Below are 14,704 nucleotides of genomic sequence, written 5' to 3'. Positions count from 1 at the left end.
GGAGAAGAAAGAGCATTCCAGGGAAATCGTCTGGCTGACAGAGCAGCCAGACAGGCTGCTCGCGAGGTATGGACCCAAATGGCGTTGCTACCAGCACGTACCAACCCTGCGGAAGCTTTCATGGACGAAGTACCAGTATACCTACCAGAAGACGAAAAATTAGCACGGCTAGTACAAGCTAAGAAGAATGCGGCTGGATGGTATGTAACTGCCGTAGGACAAGTGATATTGCCAACAAAAATAATGAGAATGATATTAGAAATTGAACATAACAAATGCCATTGGGGAGCAGAAGCTTTAGTGCAATTTCTAAAACAAGAAATAATCTCCAATCAGATGTTAACAATGGCCAAAAGGATCAATGCAATGTGTCCAGTTTGTATTAAGAACAACCCAATGACACGTAGGCAAGTGCAAATGGGAAAATTGCAAATAGGCCCACAGCCAGGAGATTATTGGCAGATAGATTTTTCAGAATTACCAAAAGCACAGGGGTATAAGTATGTTTTAGTCTATGTATGTACCTTCTCAGGCTGGCCAGAGGCATTCCCATGTAGAACAAACCAAGCAAAAGAAGTGATTAAAACTTTACTTCGAGAAATCATCCCTAGGTTTGGAATCCCACTAGGGATGTCCTCTGATAGGGGACCTCATTTTGTGGCAGGAATAGTGCAAGAAGTGGCTAAGGTACTTGGGATAACATGGAATCTCCATACACCTTGGAGACCTCAGTCTAGTGGACAAGTAGAAAAAAAGAATCAGACACTAAAAGGCCAAATTAAGAAAATCTGCCAAGAAGCAAAGATACAATGGCCTCAAGCATTACCTTTAGCTCTGTTAAGGGTCAGAATCAAACCTAGAGACAAGGTAGGAGTAAGTCCGTATGAAATTTTATACGGCAAACCCTATCATGCTGCAACTTACAAAGGGGACCCTAATGTGGTGGGAGATCAGGTACTGGTAAATTACATTTTGTCTCTCAATAAGACTCTTACAGCACTACGGGGGGCGTTGCAGTGGAATCGACCTTTGCCTCTGGAGAATCCCGTCCACGATATACAGCCTGGAGACCAAGTCTACATTAAAAACTGGAATGTGGAACCACTAAAAGAAACATGGGACGGCCCCCGACAAGTGATTATGACTACATACACAGCCGTAAAGGTCCAAGGGATCGACAATTGGATACACTACACCCGAATCAAGAAAGTCCCGTCACGATGGGAAGTCCAACCTCTAACCGACACAAAACTGGTGTTCAGGGCAAGGCCTTGATTGCGATGTTAATGTTGAGCATTGCTCGTATCGGAGATGCCTTTGTTAAAGTTACTGTCCCTAAACCAACAGTGATTGTACCACAAGGGGCAAATGTAAATCTAACCTGTTTGTTTTCTGATAACCAGGGAGCTGGATTCGATGAAGTAAAGACGAAATGGAAATTGATCACTACAAATAAGGTATTTTCAGAAGAAATTGTGACAATTTGGGATATGAAACAGCAGAAAGGTAATACTACCCTAATGATCTCACACTTGCAAAAAGCCCAGGTTGGTCAATTTTCATGCACGGTATGGATTAGGGAAAGTTTCGATTATGGGAACTTAGATGTAAAATTTTGGTGGAGGGTTTTAAGACAGAAGGGCATTCTTATCCAATACAAGTAACACCCACAAGTATGAGAATTGACATGTGGGATGGTCCTTCATTGAGAATCAATTGTACTCTTAAATTAGGGAATCTTTGCAGGATGAGAAAAACTAGAATGGTCCAACAAGCAAAAGAAATGGAAAATGAGAAACAGGAATTGGGGCAAGAGAATTTGGTAGTGGGATTAATTAGGGATTTTGGGAAAATGCAAAATGTAACAGCGATAACAGCGTGTTTGCCCTTGCCAAAGGCAGCAAGTGACCCTATACCGTGGGGAATCATCCCATTAGGAGAAATGCCCCCAAAAATAGTAAATGGAACGAGGAAATGCCACAGAGAGCTACGAAATCGCACTAGAATAGTAGAAGAGGTTTATACCTATGGAAGACGGTGGTCAACCCCAGGGCAAAGATCGGAATGTTTAAAATTACCAAATTCTGTATTCACTGAAATAGGTCAATACAACAATGTTGGGTGGTGCACATTTGAAGTAAATCAGAAAAGAAGAAAACCTGTAGTAGATTATTATCATGAGATAGTGTGTCAGGAAGGGAAAGAAGAGTGGGAGCAATGGAAAGCAATTTGGGGTCCTAGCCTACTCGAACCCTATAGTTATATCGGATCAATACACTGGTGTATCGAGTGGTCAAGAAAACAGGAACATCCAGGGGCCCTCGAAGTTGAAACAGTGCACCACAGCAGACTAGCCCAAATATCAGGTTGGAACTGTAGTAAAGTCATAACCTGTGATACCCCAGAATCCCAAATTGGATTGGTACCCGTTCGGGTGTTGTTGAAATGGGGATGTGAATGTCAGAGATACAACCATACAATAACGGAAGAATTAAAAGGAGCTCGGAAAGATTGTCAATCAACCACAGTACGAAGCCCCGGAAATTCAGTCTGGGTAATGGGACATGGCCAATGGACTACACATTTACCGATAGGTGGTCCGATTACTCAAATAACGTTAGGGATACCAGCCTTATGTCCATTTTGGAAACAGTCCAAATTAACCAAGGAGGACCAAGAGAAAAGGACGAAAAGGGGATTAAGCCCTGAGATAGTCGAAGCAGAAAATCTAGAGAATGAATGGCACGAACCGGGGGAAAGTGTAAAATTCGGTTGGATGCTTGAATCCTTATTTGCACCTGTATCTACATATAGAAACCGGGAAATGTTATATAAATTACTAGAGCAGACAGAAAGATTGGCAGCAGTAACAAAGAAGGGATTTAGAGATCTTAATATACAATTACAAGCCACAACCAGGATGACAATCCAGAATAGAATGGCATTAGATCTGCTCTTATTAAAGGAACACGGAGTTTGTGGATATTTACAAGGAAGGGATGATCACTGTTGTGTACATATCCCAAATGTCACGAAGGAAGTAGAAAAGGATATAGGTCAATTGGAGCGAATTGAACTAAACATACATGAAGTACAAAAGAATGCAGAACAAAATTGGGTTGGAGCTTTATTCAGTTCTTTAGGAATCCAGGTCTCTGGTTGGTTATCCTCAATTATTCAAAATGGAATAATGATTGTAATGATCATTGTAGTAATTGTGATTATGTATAGGTGTCTTTTAGGAATAATTGCTAAAGAAGGAACACATACACGGCAAATCATGAAGGCCCTGACTCGAAAAGAAGTGATTCAACCAACTTCCTGAAACAACCCTCCACCATCATATCTGGAAACTATCACTTGGAAGAATTGAGCATCCTTGCAGAAGGCTCTGAAGAATGCTCAAAAGGGGGGAGTTGTTACCGTATGGACTAGAAATCCTGAATATTAGAATATAAAGTGTATAAACCATAATAGTAGTAGTAATGCTAAGGCTTGAAGACTGCAGTCCCCAGAGTAGGCCCTGGGAAACTAACTTAGGAATGTGCTGTGCTAAGAGCATGCAGAACCGTTAGTGATAAGGTTAAAGTCTAAACATAAATAAAGTACTGGTGGTGGGCAGTGGCATAAGAGAGAGATTGAGGGGGAGAACACTATAGTCCTGAGGCAGTGGCGCCAGAGAGAGATTGAGGAGGAGAACACTATAGTCCTAAGATAAGCAACCATGTAGGATTTATGACGCCAAAATGCTATCTTCAAGGTGAATGTATCTACAGAAGAATGTGTACTTCTGCACATAAACCATTTGTAAAAAGGGTATAAAAAACCCTCTAAAAAGGGAACCAGCGGGATCCTGACTTGGGACGCGAGTCCGCAGGTCCCCGGGCCCTGAATAAAGCACCGCATAAACTGACACTCTGTTAGTTTGTGTTTTACTTGGGGTTTCGGGCAGCACCGGGACCCCCAAAAACACCTCCCGGGGACCCCCCGATGTCCCCCCGAGGGCCATCTGCGCCTCTGCAGCCCTGCAACATCCAAACATCGCCCCGCCCGCCCCCGAAAAAAAGAAAGGAAGGGGGAGCCCCAAATATATTTCGGGTGAGCTCCAAATATCCCTCCCCCCTTCAAAAAAACCGTCCGGGATATTCAGGGCGAGCTCCCCCTCTCCGAGCACCTGCGGGATGCGGGGAACGATGCTCTGGGGGCGAAGGAGCTGCGGGTAAAGAGAACGGTGAAAGCTCGCGGTGCCTCCTCTGCCTGCTCCAGCTCCTCCTCCCCTGTCCCTCCTCCCCCTCCTCTGACCCTCCGGGGACTCTCGGGTGAGCGGGGCCGGGCCGGGACACGATGGGAGAGGGGTGGGGTCACCCCCAAACCGAGCTGGGGGGAGCGGAGGTTTGGGGAGGACAATGGGGTAGGAGTGGGAGAGGGGCATGAGGGGAGGTGGGACAGCGGGAAAGGGGCTCCCAATGGGGGTCCCCCAGCTCACCCGAGCACCCCCAAGCCCCATCCCAGCCCCTCCAGTTCCCTCCACACCCCCGGCTGGGGGGGCTCAGCCCAGGACCCGTCGTGGTTCGGGGCTCCCCCGAGGGCAGCGAACGGGAGAGTTCCCGGCTCGGAGAGGCCCCAGCAGAGGAAGGGATCCTGTCCCTCTCTGAGAGCCTTGAAGGGTCTCCAGGCCCCTTTGAAGAGGAGTTTTACCTTTTTAAGGTTTTCTGGGGGATCCAACATCTCCAAGAGTGTTTTTTCTGCCTCATTTTAGGGTGTTTGTGGTGTTCCAGCCCCTCAAGCCTCTTTTAAGGCGAGATTGTGACGGATTTAGGTGACATTTGTAGGGGCCCCCCCACTACAAGCCCCTGTAGGGGATGTTTTGGCGCCAGGGTGGATTTTTGGGGTTCTCTCGATCATCGCCGCTTTAAGGGGCTCCGCTATGTTCGGGCACCACTGTAACTCCCCTTAAAAGGGCAACACCTCTCCCGTTGATTTTGGCAGTAGATCTCTGGGGGGTTGGGGGTCCCGGGAGGGTTTGGGGGTACCTGGGCGATGCCGGTGCCAGAGCTGGGGACACCGTGCCAGGAATGAACCTTCTCACTGCGCACGGGCAGCGTCAGCGTGTTCAGGGAGATCCTGGGGGGGCGCGGGGTCACCCCAAATCCCAGGGGAGCACAAATGCTGAGGGACCCCCCGAACTCCCCTCACCGCTGGATCTGCTGCAGGCAGGGGGACACCAACACTCGGCCCCCGCTCCCCAACATCAGGGAGGGGCTGCGGCAGAAACGTGGGAAGGGCACGGACAGGTGAGGGGGCACCCCCAAAATCCTGGAGGAGGGGACACGGGGGGACTCCCAGGAATCCCCATGGGAGGATGAGGGGAAACCGAGGAGGAGTTTGGGGGGCCTGGGTGGATCTGCACAGGTGCCCGGGAAGAGGGACCTTGCCACGAATATCCGGGGCAGTTTTTTTGAATGAGGGAGGGATATTTGGAGCTCACATGAAATATATTTGGGGCCCCCTGTTCCTTTCTTTATTTTGAGGACGCACTGGGGCATCTCCTTCCCCTTCCCTCTTGCACGGAGGCAAATCCCATCCTCTGCTTGTCCTTCCTGCCCCAGACAAGGAGCTGAGCACGGAGAGCAGGGAGGACAAATCCCCGCAGCAGAACCTCGTGGAAGAGGCCGTTTGGAGCGGCTCCACGGCACAGGAATGCAACGGGGAGGAAAAGCCGCGGAGATCCCGCACGAGGAGGGGCTGCAAACGCAGATGGCGGGGATCTGAGGAGGAAAGCCCCAGCCTGGGCCGGGGGGACGACCAGAGATGGAGCCAGAGCTCGGAGCTGGTGGTCCATGAGCAGCTTCGTGATGGGGAGAAGCCCCACAAGTGCTCGGAGTGTGGGATGAGCTTTACCTGGAGGTCCCACCTGATCTCCCACCAAGGGATCCACACTGTAGAATGGCCCTAGGAGTGTAGGGAGTGTGGGAAGAGATTCACAGTCAGCTCCAACCTGATCCGGCATCAAAAGATCCACACTGGGGAGAGGCCCTAAGAGTGTTCTTGAGTGTGGGAAGAGGTTTACTGTTGGAGAAGATGAAAATAGAAAGCCTTATAAATATGATTGCCTGGGAAATGATTTTGAGAATATGGAAAGTATAAGCGAGATTGAAATGAAAGCCATCTTTGAGATACCAAACCTTAGTTAGTGAACAACTAGAAAACAATAGTATGGCCAGCTGAAAGTAATCCCCTCTTGACTGAACAATTCCCTCTGCTTGCAGAGAGGTCCAAGGGTCAGAGAAGACCCTACTAGCTTAGCAGAAGGAGTCCAAAGAGTAGTTTTTAGGGTTTAAAGTGTGGCACAGTATGGTAATGTAATGATTCTTATAGGCTGCCTATAAAAGCAATAAGATTTGTATCTTGTATTAGATTGGTTAGTGAAAATTAGAATATTCAACACAAAAGAAGATTTATTGTATTGTAACGGGAACCTCACTCTCTCTTTTTACCTCTTACCTCTCTTAGCTCTCTTCTCTTACGCCTTGCTTTCTTACCCCTTGCTCTCTTACCTCTCTCTCTACTCTTCATACTCTTGCCCTTCTGCTTTTCCAGGCCTGGTTGGAGTTGTGACTGGCAGCTCCAAGCAGGGCCTTCCTCCCCGCACCCTTTGCAATAAACCACAAGTTCCAACACTTGGCTTTAGAGATCTCTCCGTCAGTCCTGACCGTCCTGACCTCTACCACTCCTACAGTTTACCACCACCAGCAATGTTCTCCTGCACCAGCGGATTCACACGGATGAGAGACTCTTCTGCTGCTCTGACTGCGGGAAGCGCTTCAAGCAGAACTCCACCCTCATCATCCACCAGTGCATCCACACCAGGGAGACACCCCACGAGTGTGAGGAGTGTGGGAAGAGCTTCAGCCAGAGCTCCCACCTGGCCCTCCACCAGAGGACTCGCACTGGTGAAAGGTCCTACGAGAGTGGGGAGTGTGGGAAGAGGTTTCACACCAGCTCCAATCTTCTCCTGCAGCAGCGGATTCACACGGAGGAGAGGCCCTTCCGCTGCCCCGACTATAGGAAGTCTGCAATGGGTTCTCAGGGAACCAGGGCCCCATTGTGACAAAGCATGGCCTGATGGAAACCCGGTGCCTCTGGGACATCTCCAGCCTCGGAGGAAGCAAGTGTCCATTGTGACACAGCACAGCCTCGTGAATCACAGGAGAGCACAGTGACACCATGGGATCCTGGGGAGCCAAGTGTCCATTGTAAACACAGCGGGGCCTCATGGAAGCCAGGAGATCATTGTTAGGACACACTGTCAAAATTGGACCTTGCTTCTGTGAGATTTCATTGCCCCACAATGTTCTCCTGGGTTCCAAGAGGCCTCGCTGTGTCTCAATGGCCCCTTGCTTCCACGAGCCATGGCAGGGTCCCCCTTGCCCCTGGGTTCCATCAGGCTGTGCTGTGTTGACAACTGACACTTGCTGCCATGAGATTCCATTGTGTCACAATGGTGCCCATGTTTCCATGAGGCTGTGCTGTGTCACAATGGGCACTGGATTCCACAAGAGCTGGCAATGTCCCAATGGCAAAAGGGTTCCATGAGGCCATGCCATGTCACAACTGCCTGTGGCTTCCATGAGATTCCTTTGTGACACAGAGATCTCCTAGACCCCATGAGGCCTTTGTCTGCCACAGTGGTGTCTTGTTTCTAGAATGCCTGGCAATATTTCTGTGGCCCTTGAGTTCCATGTGGCCTCTGTCTGTCAGAATTGACCGCCCTTTCCTTGGCCCCGCCCCTTTCCCCTCACAGTTCCCGCCCTTTCCTTGGCCCCGCCCCTTTCCCCTCACAGTTCCCGCCCTTTCCTTGACCCCGCCCCTTTCCCCTCACAGTTCCCGCCCTTTCCTTGACCCCGCCCCTTTCCCCTCACAGTTCCCGCCCTTTCCTTGACCCCGCCCCTTTCCCCTCACAGTTCCCGCCCTTTCCTTGACCCCGGCCCTTTCCCCTCACAGTTCCCGCCCTTTCCTTGACCCCGCCCCTTTCACCTCACAGTTCCCGCCCTTTCCTTGACCCCGCCCCTTTCCCCTCACAGTTCCCGCCCTTTCCTTGCCCCATCCCCTCCCAGTTCGGGGCTCGGAACGGGGGAGGAGGAGGAGGGAGGGAGGAAGAGGCGGAGCGGCAGCAGGAAGCAGGAGCAGAGAAGGAGCGAATCAAGCGCGCGACCCCGGAGCTCCCTGAACTCGCAGCCCCCCGGGACCATCGCCCCCCATCCCGCAGGTGTCCGGGGAGGGGGAGCTCGCCCCAAATATCCCGGGGTATCCCTGGGTTTGGGGTTTTTTGGGGGGGGATGTTTGGATGTTGCAGGGCTGCAGAGGCGCAGATGGCCCTCGGGGGGACATCGGGAGGTCCCCGGGAGGTGTTTTTGGGGGTCCCGGTGGGTGCCGGCAGAGCCCCGGCGGGGCCCGGGGGGATGCGGGTCCCCCCGCGGTGGGGGTTGGGCTTCCCGGGCCGGGCCCTGCGAGCTGTGCCGGGGCCAGGTGGGGAGCGCGCGGGAGCGGCGGGATCGGCGGGGGGACACCGGTTTGGGGGAGCCCCGGGAGAGCCGCGGCTTCCCTGAGCGGGAGCCCAGAGACAGGAGAGCCCCAGAAGGGCAAAGCGGGGAGCCCGAGAGGGGGGGACCCCTGGGATTGCCGGGACCCCGGCGGGGGGTGCTGGGGCTGGAGGGGCGGCATGGCCGGGAAAGGGGTTCGGGGGTGCGGGAGCCGGGAGTGGCTGCTCCCAGCACGAGCCCAGTCGCTCCCAGTATGATCCTGTTGCTCCCAGTAGCAGCTCAGGCAGTCCCAGTGATTCCGTATCATGATGTAATTTACCCCAGCACGGTCCCAGTTTCGCCCACTTCCTCCCATGATAACGGAAATTAAAAGAGAAACAAAAATACTTTTAACAACAATTTTAAATTGAGAGAGTCAAGGCATTTCTGTATTTTCTGGCCACGATGTTGTGGCCAGGATGTACCACAGAAATCTCATCCACACATTACCGGGCTGTGCAGAGAGAATCATTTCGTGACACTCCCTTTTTAGCAGATTTTTCAGATCTTTTATACAGTCAATGCTCATAGAAATGAATTGGGTCAGTGTTCATAGGTCTCAAGCTGCAAATATTCAGTTCCTAATATTTGGCCTCCTTTTGGATCTGGATTTCTTCCCTTCTGCTGTTAATTCCGTCTTGATTCCCTGATTTTCTTATCAGTGTTTTCAGAGGAGATGTCTGCAATTCTGCCAGAGGCAGAGTCTGGGGTAGATGTTCCTGGGTGGCCGCTGATGTTCTGTTAATGGCCGCTGATGGCCCTTGATCTTTAAGCTGCTCCCAGTCTGTTGATGTGTTGTGTTCATCAGACCCCACCTGGTGCAGCAATGCCCTGGAAAGAAACAAAGAAGTCTTTTTGTAGGGCAAATTAATCCCCTCGACTAAAGTTATGCAAAGATTTTTGCAAGGATACGATTTCCAACACCACTTGTGTCCAATGCGTTCCCAGTTCTCCCAGTTGCCCCTAGCATAGCCCCTGCAACTGCCAGTAAGATCCCAGTATGAGTCCAGTATGATGCCAGTCTCTTCCAGCAGGGCCCCAGTCACTCACACTTCCCCCAGTTGCCCCAGCATGGTCCCATTTTTCCTTCAGGAGATTCCCAGTCGCTCCCAGTTAGGTCCCAGTCACCAGCCCTATGGTCTCAGACATTCCCAGAATATCCCAGTGTGGACACACACATTTAGAGAGCTAGGAAATTGCAGCTTGGCAATTCTTTTCAGGCCTGGATTTCTCCTGTCTCTCAGGTCCATTCCCAGGCTGACAAGCTGACTACAGCTTCAGTTAGGGACGCAGTCTCCCAGAGCGATAACTTGGTGAAAAACAGAAGGGAATTCATAATAAAGATTAACACCTGGTGTCTTTCCCATGGGACATCCGGACATGCTGTCCCAGGGATATTTTTCCCAATTCTGCAATGAACTACTGTCCTGTCCTAACTGCACGTAACACACTTTAAATACGGGATGTCCGTACAATAAAGTTGGCCTTTTTTCCCCAAAAGAGGTCCGTGTGTGTTGCTGTCTTTTCTCTCTCTTTGCAGCGTAGTAACCACATCCCAGTTGCCCTGAACAATCTCATAGTCCTTCCCAGCCACTCCCAGTTACCTCAGCATGGTTCACCTGCCCCCAGTTTGATCCCAGTTGCACCCAGTTTTCTCTAGAATACTCCCAGCGTCTCTCAGGGTGCTTTGTGTATTTTTTTGGGCAGGGGGGATGTTTGGAGAATGCAGAGCTCCAAATCTGATCAGAAAATGCTCCACGGGGGACATTGGGGGGTCCCGGTGGCGGCTGCCGGCAGAGGCACCCTGGAGGAGCAGAGCCCTGTGTCCCCCAGGCCCCCAAAGTGGGGAGCCCAGAGAGGGGGGAGCGCCGGGATTTTGGAACCCTCAACAGCCTGGAGAGGGGCAGGGGGGACTCCCTGGACCCCCTGCACCCCAAAGCAGAGAATAAGGGGAGAAGGGACCGCAAAAACACCCACCATCCCTAAATGGGGAGAGGGAAGAGGGGGGAGCTTTTTGGATTGCTGGGACTCCCAGCAGCCTGGGGAGGGCGGGGACCGAGTAGATGGGGGACCCCCAATACAAGCGTGACCCCCAGCAGCTGAGACAGGGGGGAAGCCCCAAACACCAAAGGGGAGGGACCATTCCCAGGAACCCCTGGGAGGCATTTTCAGGGCTGAATGTTGGTGTTTGGAAAGTTTTTATGGACCCGAGATGCTCGGGGACTTCTAGAGATGGAGTTGGGCAGCAGGAACCTGCAACACAACGCACACATCCCTTGTTTTTCCCCAAACCAGGATTTCCCATTCCCAACCCTTGGCCCGATGGAGAAGGAGGAGGCTGCGAGGAAGACGAAGATGCCCCAGGAGCCCCAGGCAGGTGAGGAGGAAGTCAGTGCCCCTTTCCCCCTCTGTCCTGCTCCATCTCCCAGCCCAGCACGGCCCCCGGCTGCAGGACAACCCCGCTGCTGACGCCGTCCTGCCGGGGACGCGCTGGGGGGATCTCCTTCCCCTTCCCTCTTGCACGGAGGCAAATCCCATCCTCTGCTTGTCCTTCCTGCCCCAGACAAGGAGCTGAGCACGGAGAGCAGGGAGGACAAATCCCCGCGGCAGAACCTCGTGGAAGAGGCCGTTTGGAGCGGCTCCACGGCACAGGAATGCAACGGGGAGGAAACGCCGCAGAGATCCCGCACGAGGAGGGGCTGCAAACGCAGATGGCGGGGATCTGAGGAGGAAAGCCCCAGCCTGGGCCGGGGGGACGACCAGAGATGGAGCCAGAGCTTGGAGCTGGTGGTCCATGAGCAGCTTTGTAATGGGGAGAAGCCCCACAAGTGCTCAGAGTGTGGGATGAACTTCAGGTGGAGGAACAGCATGATCCGCCACCAGAGGATCCACACTGGGGAGAGGCCCTACGAGTGTGGGGAGTGTGGGAAGGGATTCACTGAGCGCAACACATTGATCTGCCACCAGAACATCCACACTGGGAAAAGACCATACAAGTGTGAGGAGTGTGGGAAGGCCTTCAGGCAGCGTTCCCACCTGATCCGCCACCAAAGTGTCCACACTGGGGAGAGGCCCTACGAGTGTTCCAAGTGTGGGAAGAGGCTTACCACCAGCTCCCATCTCCTCAGGCACTTCCAGACACACAGGGAGGAGAGGCCTTTCCAGTGCTCCAACTGTGGGAAGGGCTTCAGGCGAAACTCCCACCTCACCAGACACCGGCGCATCCACACTGGGGAAAAGCCTCACAAATGTGAGCAGTGTGGGAAGAGCTTCAGTGAACGCAGCACATTGATCCGCCACCAGAACATCCACACTGGGAAAAGGCCATACAAATGTGGGGATTGTGGGAAGGCCTTCAGGCAGCGTTCCAGCCTGATCTGCCACCAAAGTGTCCACACTGGGGGGAGGCCCTACGAGTATCCTGAGTGTGGGACAAACTTCTCTCAGAGCTCAGCTTTGAACAGACACCAACAGAGGCAGCATTAATGCAATCCCTGTAAATCCCCCTAGTGCAAGAAAATCTTGTGTGCTGCTCCAACTCCATCCCCCACTGCAGAACTCATGTTGAGCAGAGCCCTGGTGACCCACATTCCCTGGGATCCATCTGGGGAAGACACCTGGCTGGTTATCCTTTTGTTTTGGCCTTAGTTTTTCTCTCTTCACTATTTCTTTTCACACCAAAAGCCAAGAGGATTTAGGTCACCTAAAAACCTCTCAAATCCCTCTGAAAGCACCTCAGTTTTAATCCAAAATGGCTCAATCCAACTGCAAAGTGGATCCTCAAGACAACTCAATCCCACGTGAACCTTACTGGATTCCACAGCCACCAGGGTGAGAAGGAGTTGGAAGGAGATTGAGAGAAATGGGATCCAAATTTGGAGTGCTGGGATTGAGATTGTGTGGGGCTGGCTGCCAAGGGATGGATTTGATAGTAAATAAAAGCTACACAATTCCTGATTTCTGTCCCATTCACTTCCAGTCAGTTGCAGTTCTGTTTTCAGTGGCACCTTCTCACCTGATTGTGTTTGTGTCCTCCTTTCTCTCCTGTCTCTCCTGCCTGCTCTGTTTCTGTCTCAGGGTCTCCCTTGATCCAGGGCAGCTCCCACCAAAGACCCTCCCCTGATTTAATTCCCAGTGCAGGAGCTCCAACAGCCATGGGTGAAGTTAGGAAGGCTGGCAGTGAAATGTCCCTGTAAGATCTTGCTGCACTTGGCTTTTGGCCCCTTCTGAAGAGCTTTGCCTTCAAGGGCAGGAACATCTTTTCCTGGCTGGGAACTGGAATTCCAGACCCTGGCAGTGTGAGCCATGCAGGAGCATCCAGACTGGGATCATGGGGGCTGGGATGACATGGACTGGGATCCTCCAGACTGGGACTGCACAGGCTGGGACCAGTTGGATCAGGGCCAAACAGACTGGGATTGTACAGACTGGGATCACATGGACTGGGATTGTACAGACTGGGATCACATGGACTGGGATTGTACAAACTGGGATCACGTGGACTGGGACCATATGGACTGGGATGGCTGCACCAGAACGATGGGAACCGAGGCTGTCCCGCCCCACCCAGGGGTCCCTCCCAGTCCTGCCCAGTCCCGTGTGGGGGCACAGCCAAAACTCCCCGGAGTGAACGCGGAGATCCCGGAGCGCTGCCGGTGTCGGTCTCTGTCCCGGTGCTGGTCTGGGTCTCATTCTCAGTCCTACAGCAGTGCCAGTCTCAGTGCCAGTGCCGGTTCTTGTTTCAGTCTTGGTCTTGGTCTAATTTGTGGAGTGGTCTCGGTCTAATTCGTGGAGTGGTCTCGGTCCCAGTGTTGGTGCTGGTGTTGATCCTGTTGTGCTCCCAGTGCCAATCTCAGCCTCAGGCCCGGTCCCAGAGAGGTTCCAGTCTCGGTGTTGGTGCCGATGTCAGTCTCAGTGCTTGTTCTGGTCCCACTCTGTCTCAGTCCCAGAGTTCTCACAGTGCCAGTGCTGGTACCAGAGCCGTTCTGGAGCCCTCCCAGTGCCGGTTCCTGTGTCAGTGTGGGCCTCAGTTTTGGTCTCAGTGCCAGTTCTGGTGCTGGTCACACTCTCAGTCTCAGTCTTGGTCCTAGTCCTAGTTCCAGTTGTGGAGTGGTGCTGGTCTCAGTTCCGGTGTCAGATCTGCTCCCACTCTTGGTCTCGGTGTCCATTCTGATTTTGGTCTCATTCTTGGTGCTGATGCCATTTCTTGTGACAGTCTTGGTCCCAAAGATTTTAGGCCTATTTGGGTGATTTTATACCAAACTGGGCAGGTTTAGGCTGGATTTTAGGCCACTTTTGGACTCTGCAAGGCTCATGTGTATGATTTTAGATCGCCTTTGTGTGGAGTTGAGGCCCGTTTGGCTGATTTTAGCCCAAACCTGGTAGATTTAGGCTGGATTTCTGATCTTTTCTTGGAGATTTTAAGCCAAACCAGAGCCTTTTGGGACTGCGTGGCCCTTTGGCCTCGATCCTTCCCCTCACAGTTCCCGCCCTTTCCTTGGCCCCGCCCCTTTTCCCTCACAGTCCCTGCCCTTTCCTTGGCCCCGCCCCTTTTCCCTCACAGTCCCCGCCCTTTCCTTGGCCCCGCCCTTTCTAGTCACAGCCCCGTCCATCTTTAGCCCCGCCCCTTTCTTTCCGACCGAGCTCATGTGTTCACCACGCCCCTTTCCCCTCCAAGCCCCGCCCATCTCAGGGCGCGTTCCTCTCGCGCATGCTCAGAACACTCGGAGGTGCCTTCCGGGCGCCGCCATCTTTGCTCCCTGTCTGCCTGCCCGGCTTCAGCATGTCCGAGAGCTACGGTGGGGCTGGGGGGATCTATAGGGGATCTATTGGGGACTGAGGGGGGGTCTGAGGATTTCTATAGAGGATTTGGGCTTGGTAATAGAGGATTTGGGGTCTCTGGGGGTCCCTTATGGGTGATTGATAGGTCTGTACAACATCTATAGACTGCTGGTGGAGGTTTTACAGCCCTGGGGGGATTCTGGGGGACTTTATAGGGGATTTGGGCTGCTCTGGGGCTCCCTAAATGGGGTCTGGGAGGTCTACAGGGGAGCTGTAGGGAATTGGGGATCTGTATATGGGATTTGTGTTTGTCTCTAGGGGATTTGGGGGACTCTGGGAGG

At 52.5% G+C, this 14,704-nt stretch overlaps 1 protein-coding gene across 1 annotated transcript in view; it reads left to right on the top strand.

The window, feature by feature from the left end:
- LOC148219395 (uncharacterized) overlaps positions 1-12,480 on the top strand; it is a 41,171-nt gene extending 28,691 nt beyond the window's left edge. Inside the window, exons 2-4 of the mRNA XM_088157666.1 lie at positions 5,214-5,294; positions 6,601-6,605; positions 11,146-12,480. Of these exons, the coding sequence (XP_088013792.1) occupies positions 5,214-5,294; positions 6,601-6,605; positions 11,146-12,068 (1,009 nt within the window). The 3' untranslated portion in view covers positions 12,069-12,480. The remainder of the gene's footprint in view (positions 1-5,213; positions 5,295-6,600; positions 6,606-11,145) is intronic.
- Positions 12,481-14,704: the final 2,224 nt, after the last annotated feature.

The sequence above is a fragment of the Sturnus vulgaris genome, unplaced genomic scaffold, assembly GCF_052056855.1.
Source record: "Sturnus vulgaris isolate bStuVul1 unplaced genomic scaffold, bStuVul1.hap1 Scaffold_141, whole genome shotgun sequence".
NCBI lineage: Eukaryota > Metazoa > Chordata > Aves > Passeriformes > Sturnidae > Sturnus > Sturnus vulgaris.
Note: the sequence above shows the minus strand (reverse complement) of the source record. Positions and strands in the feature narration are given on the sequence as shown.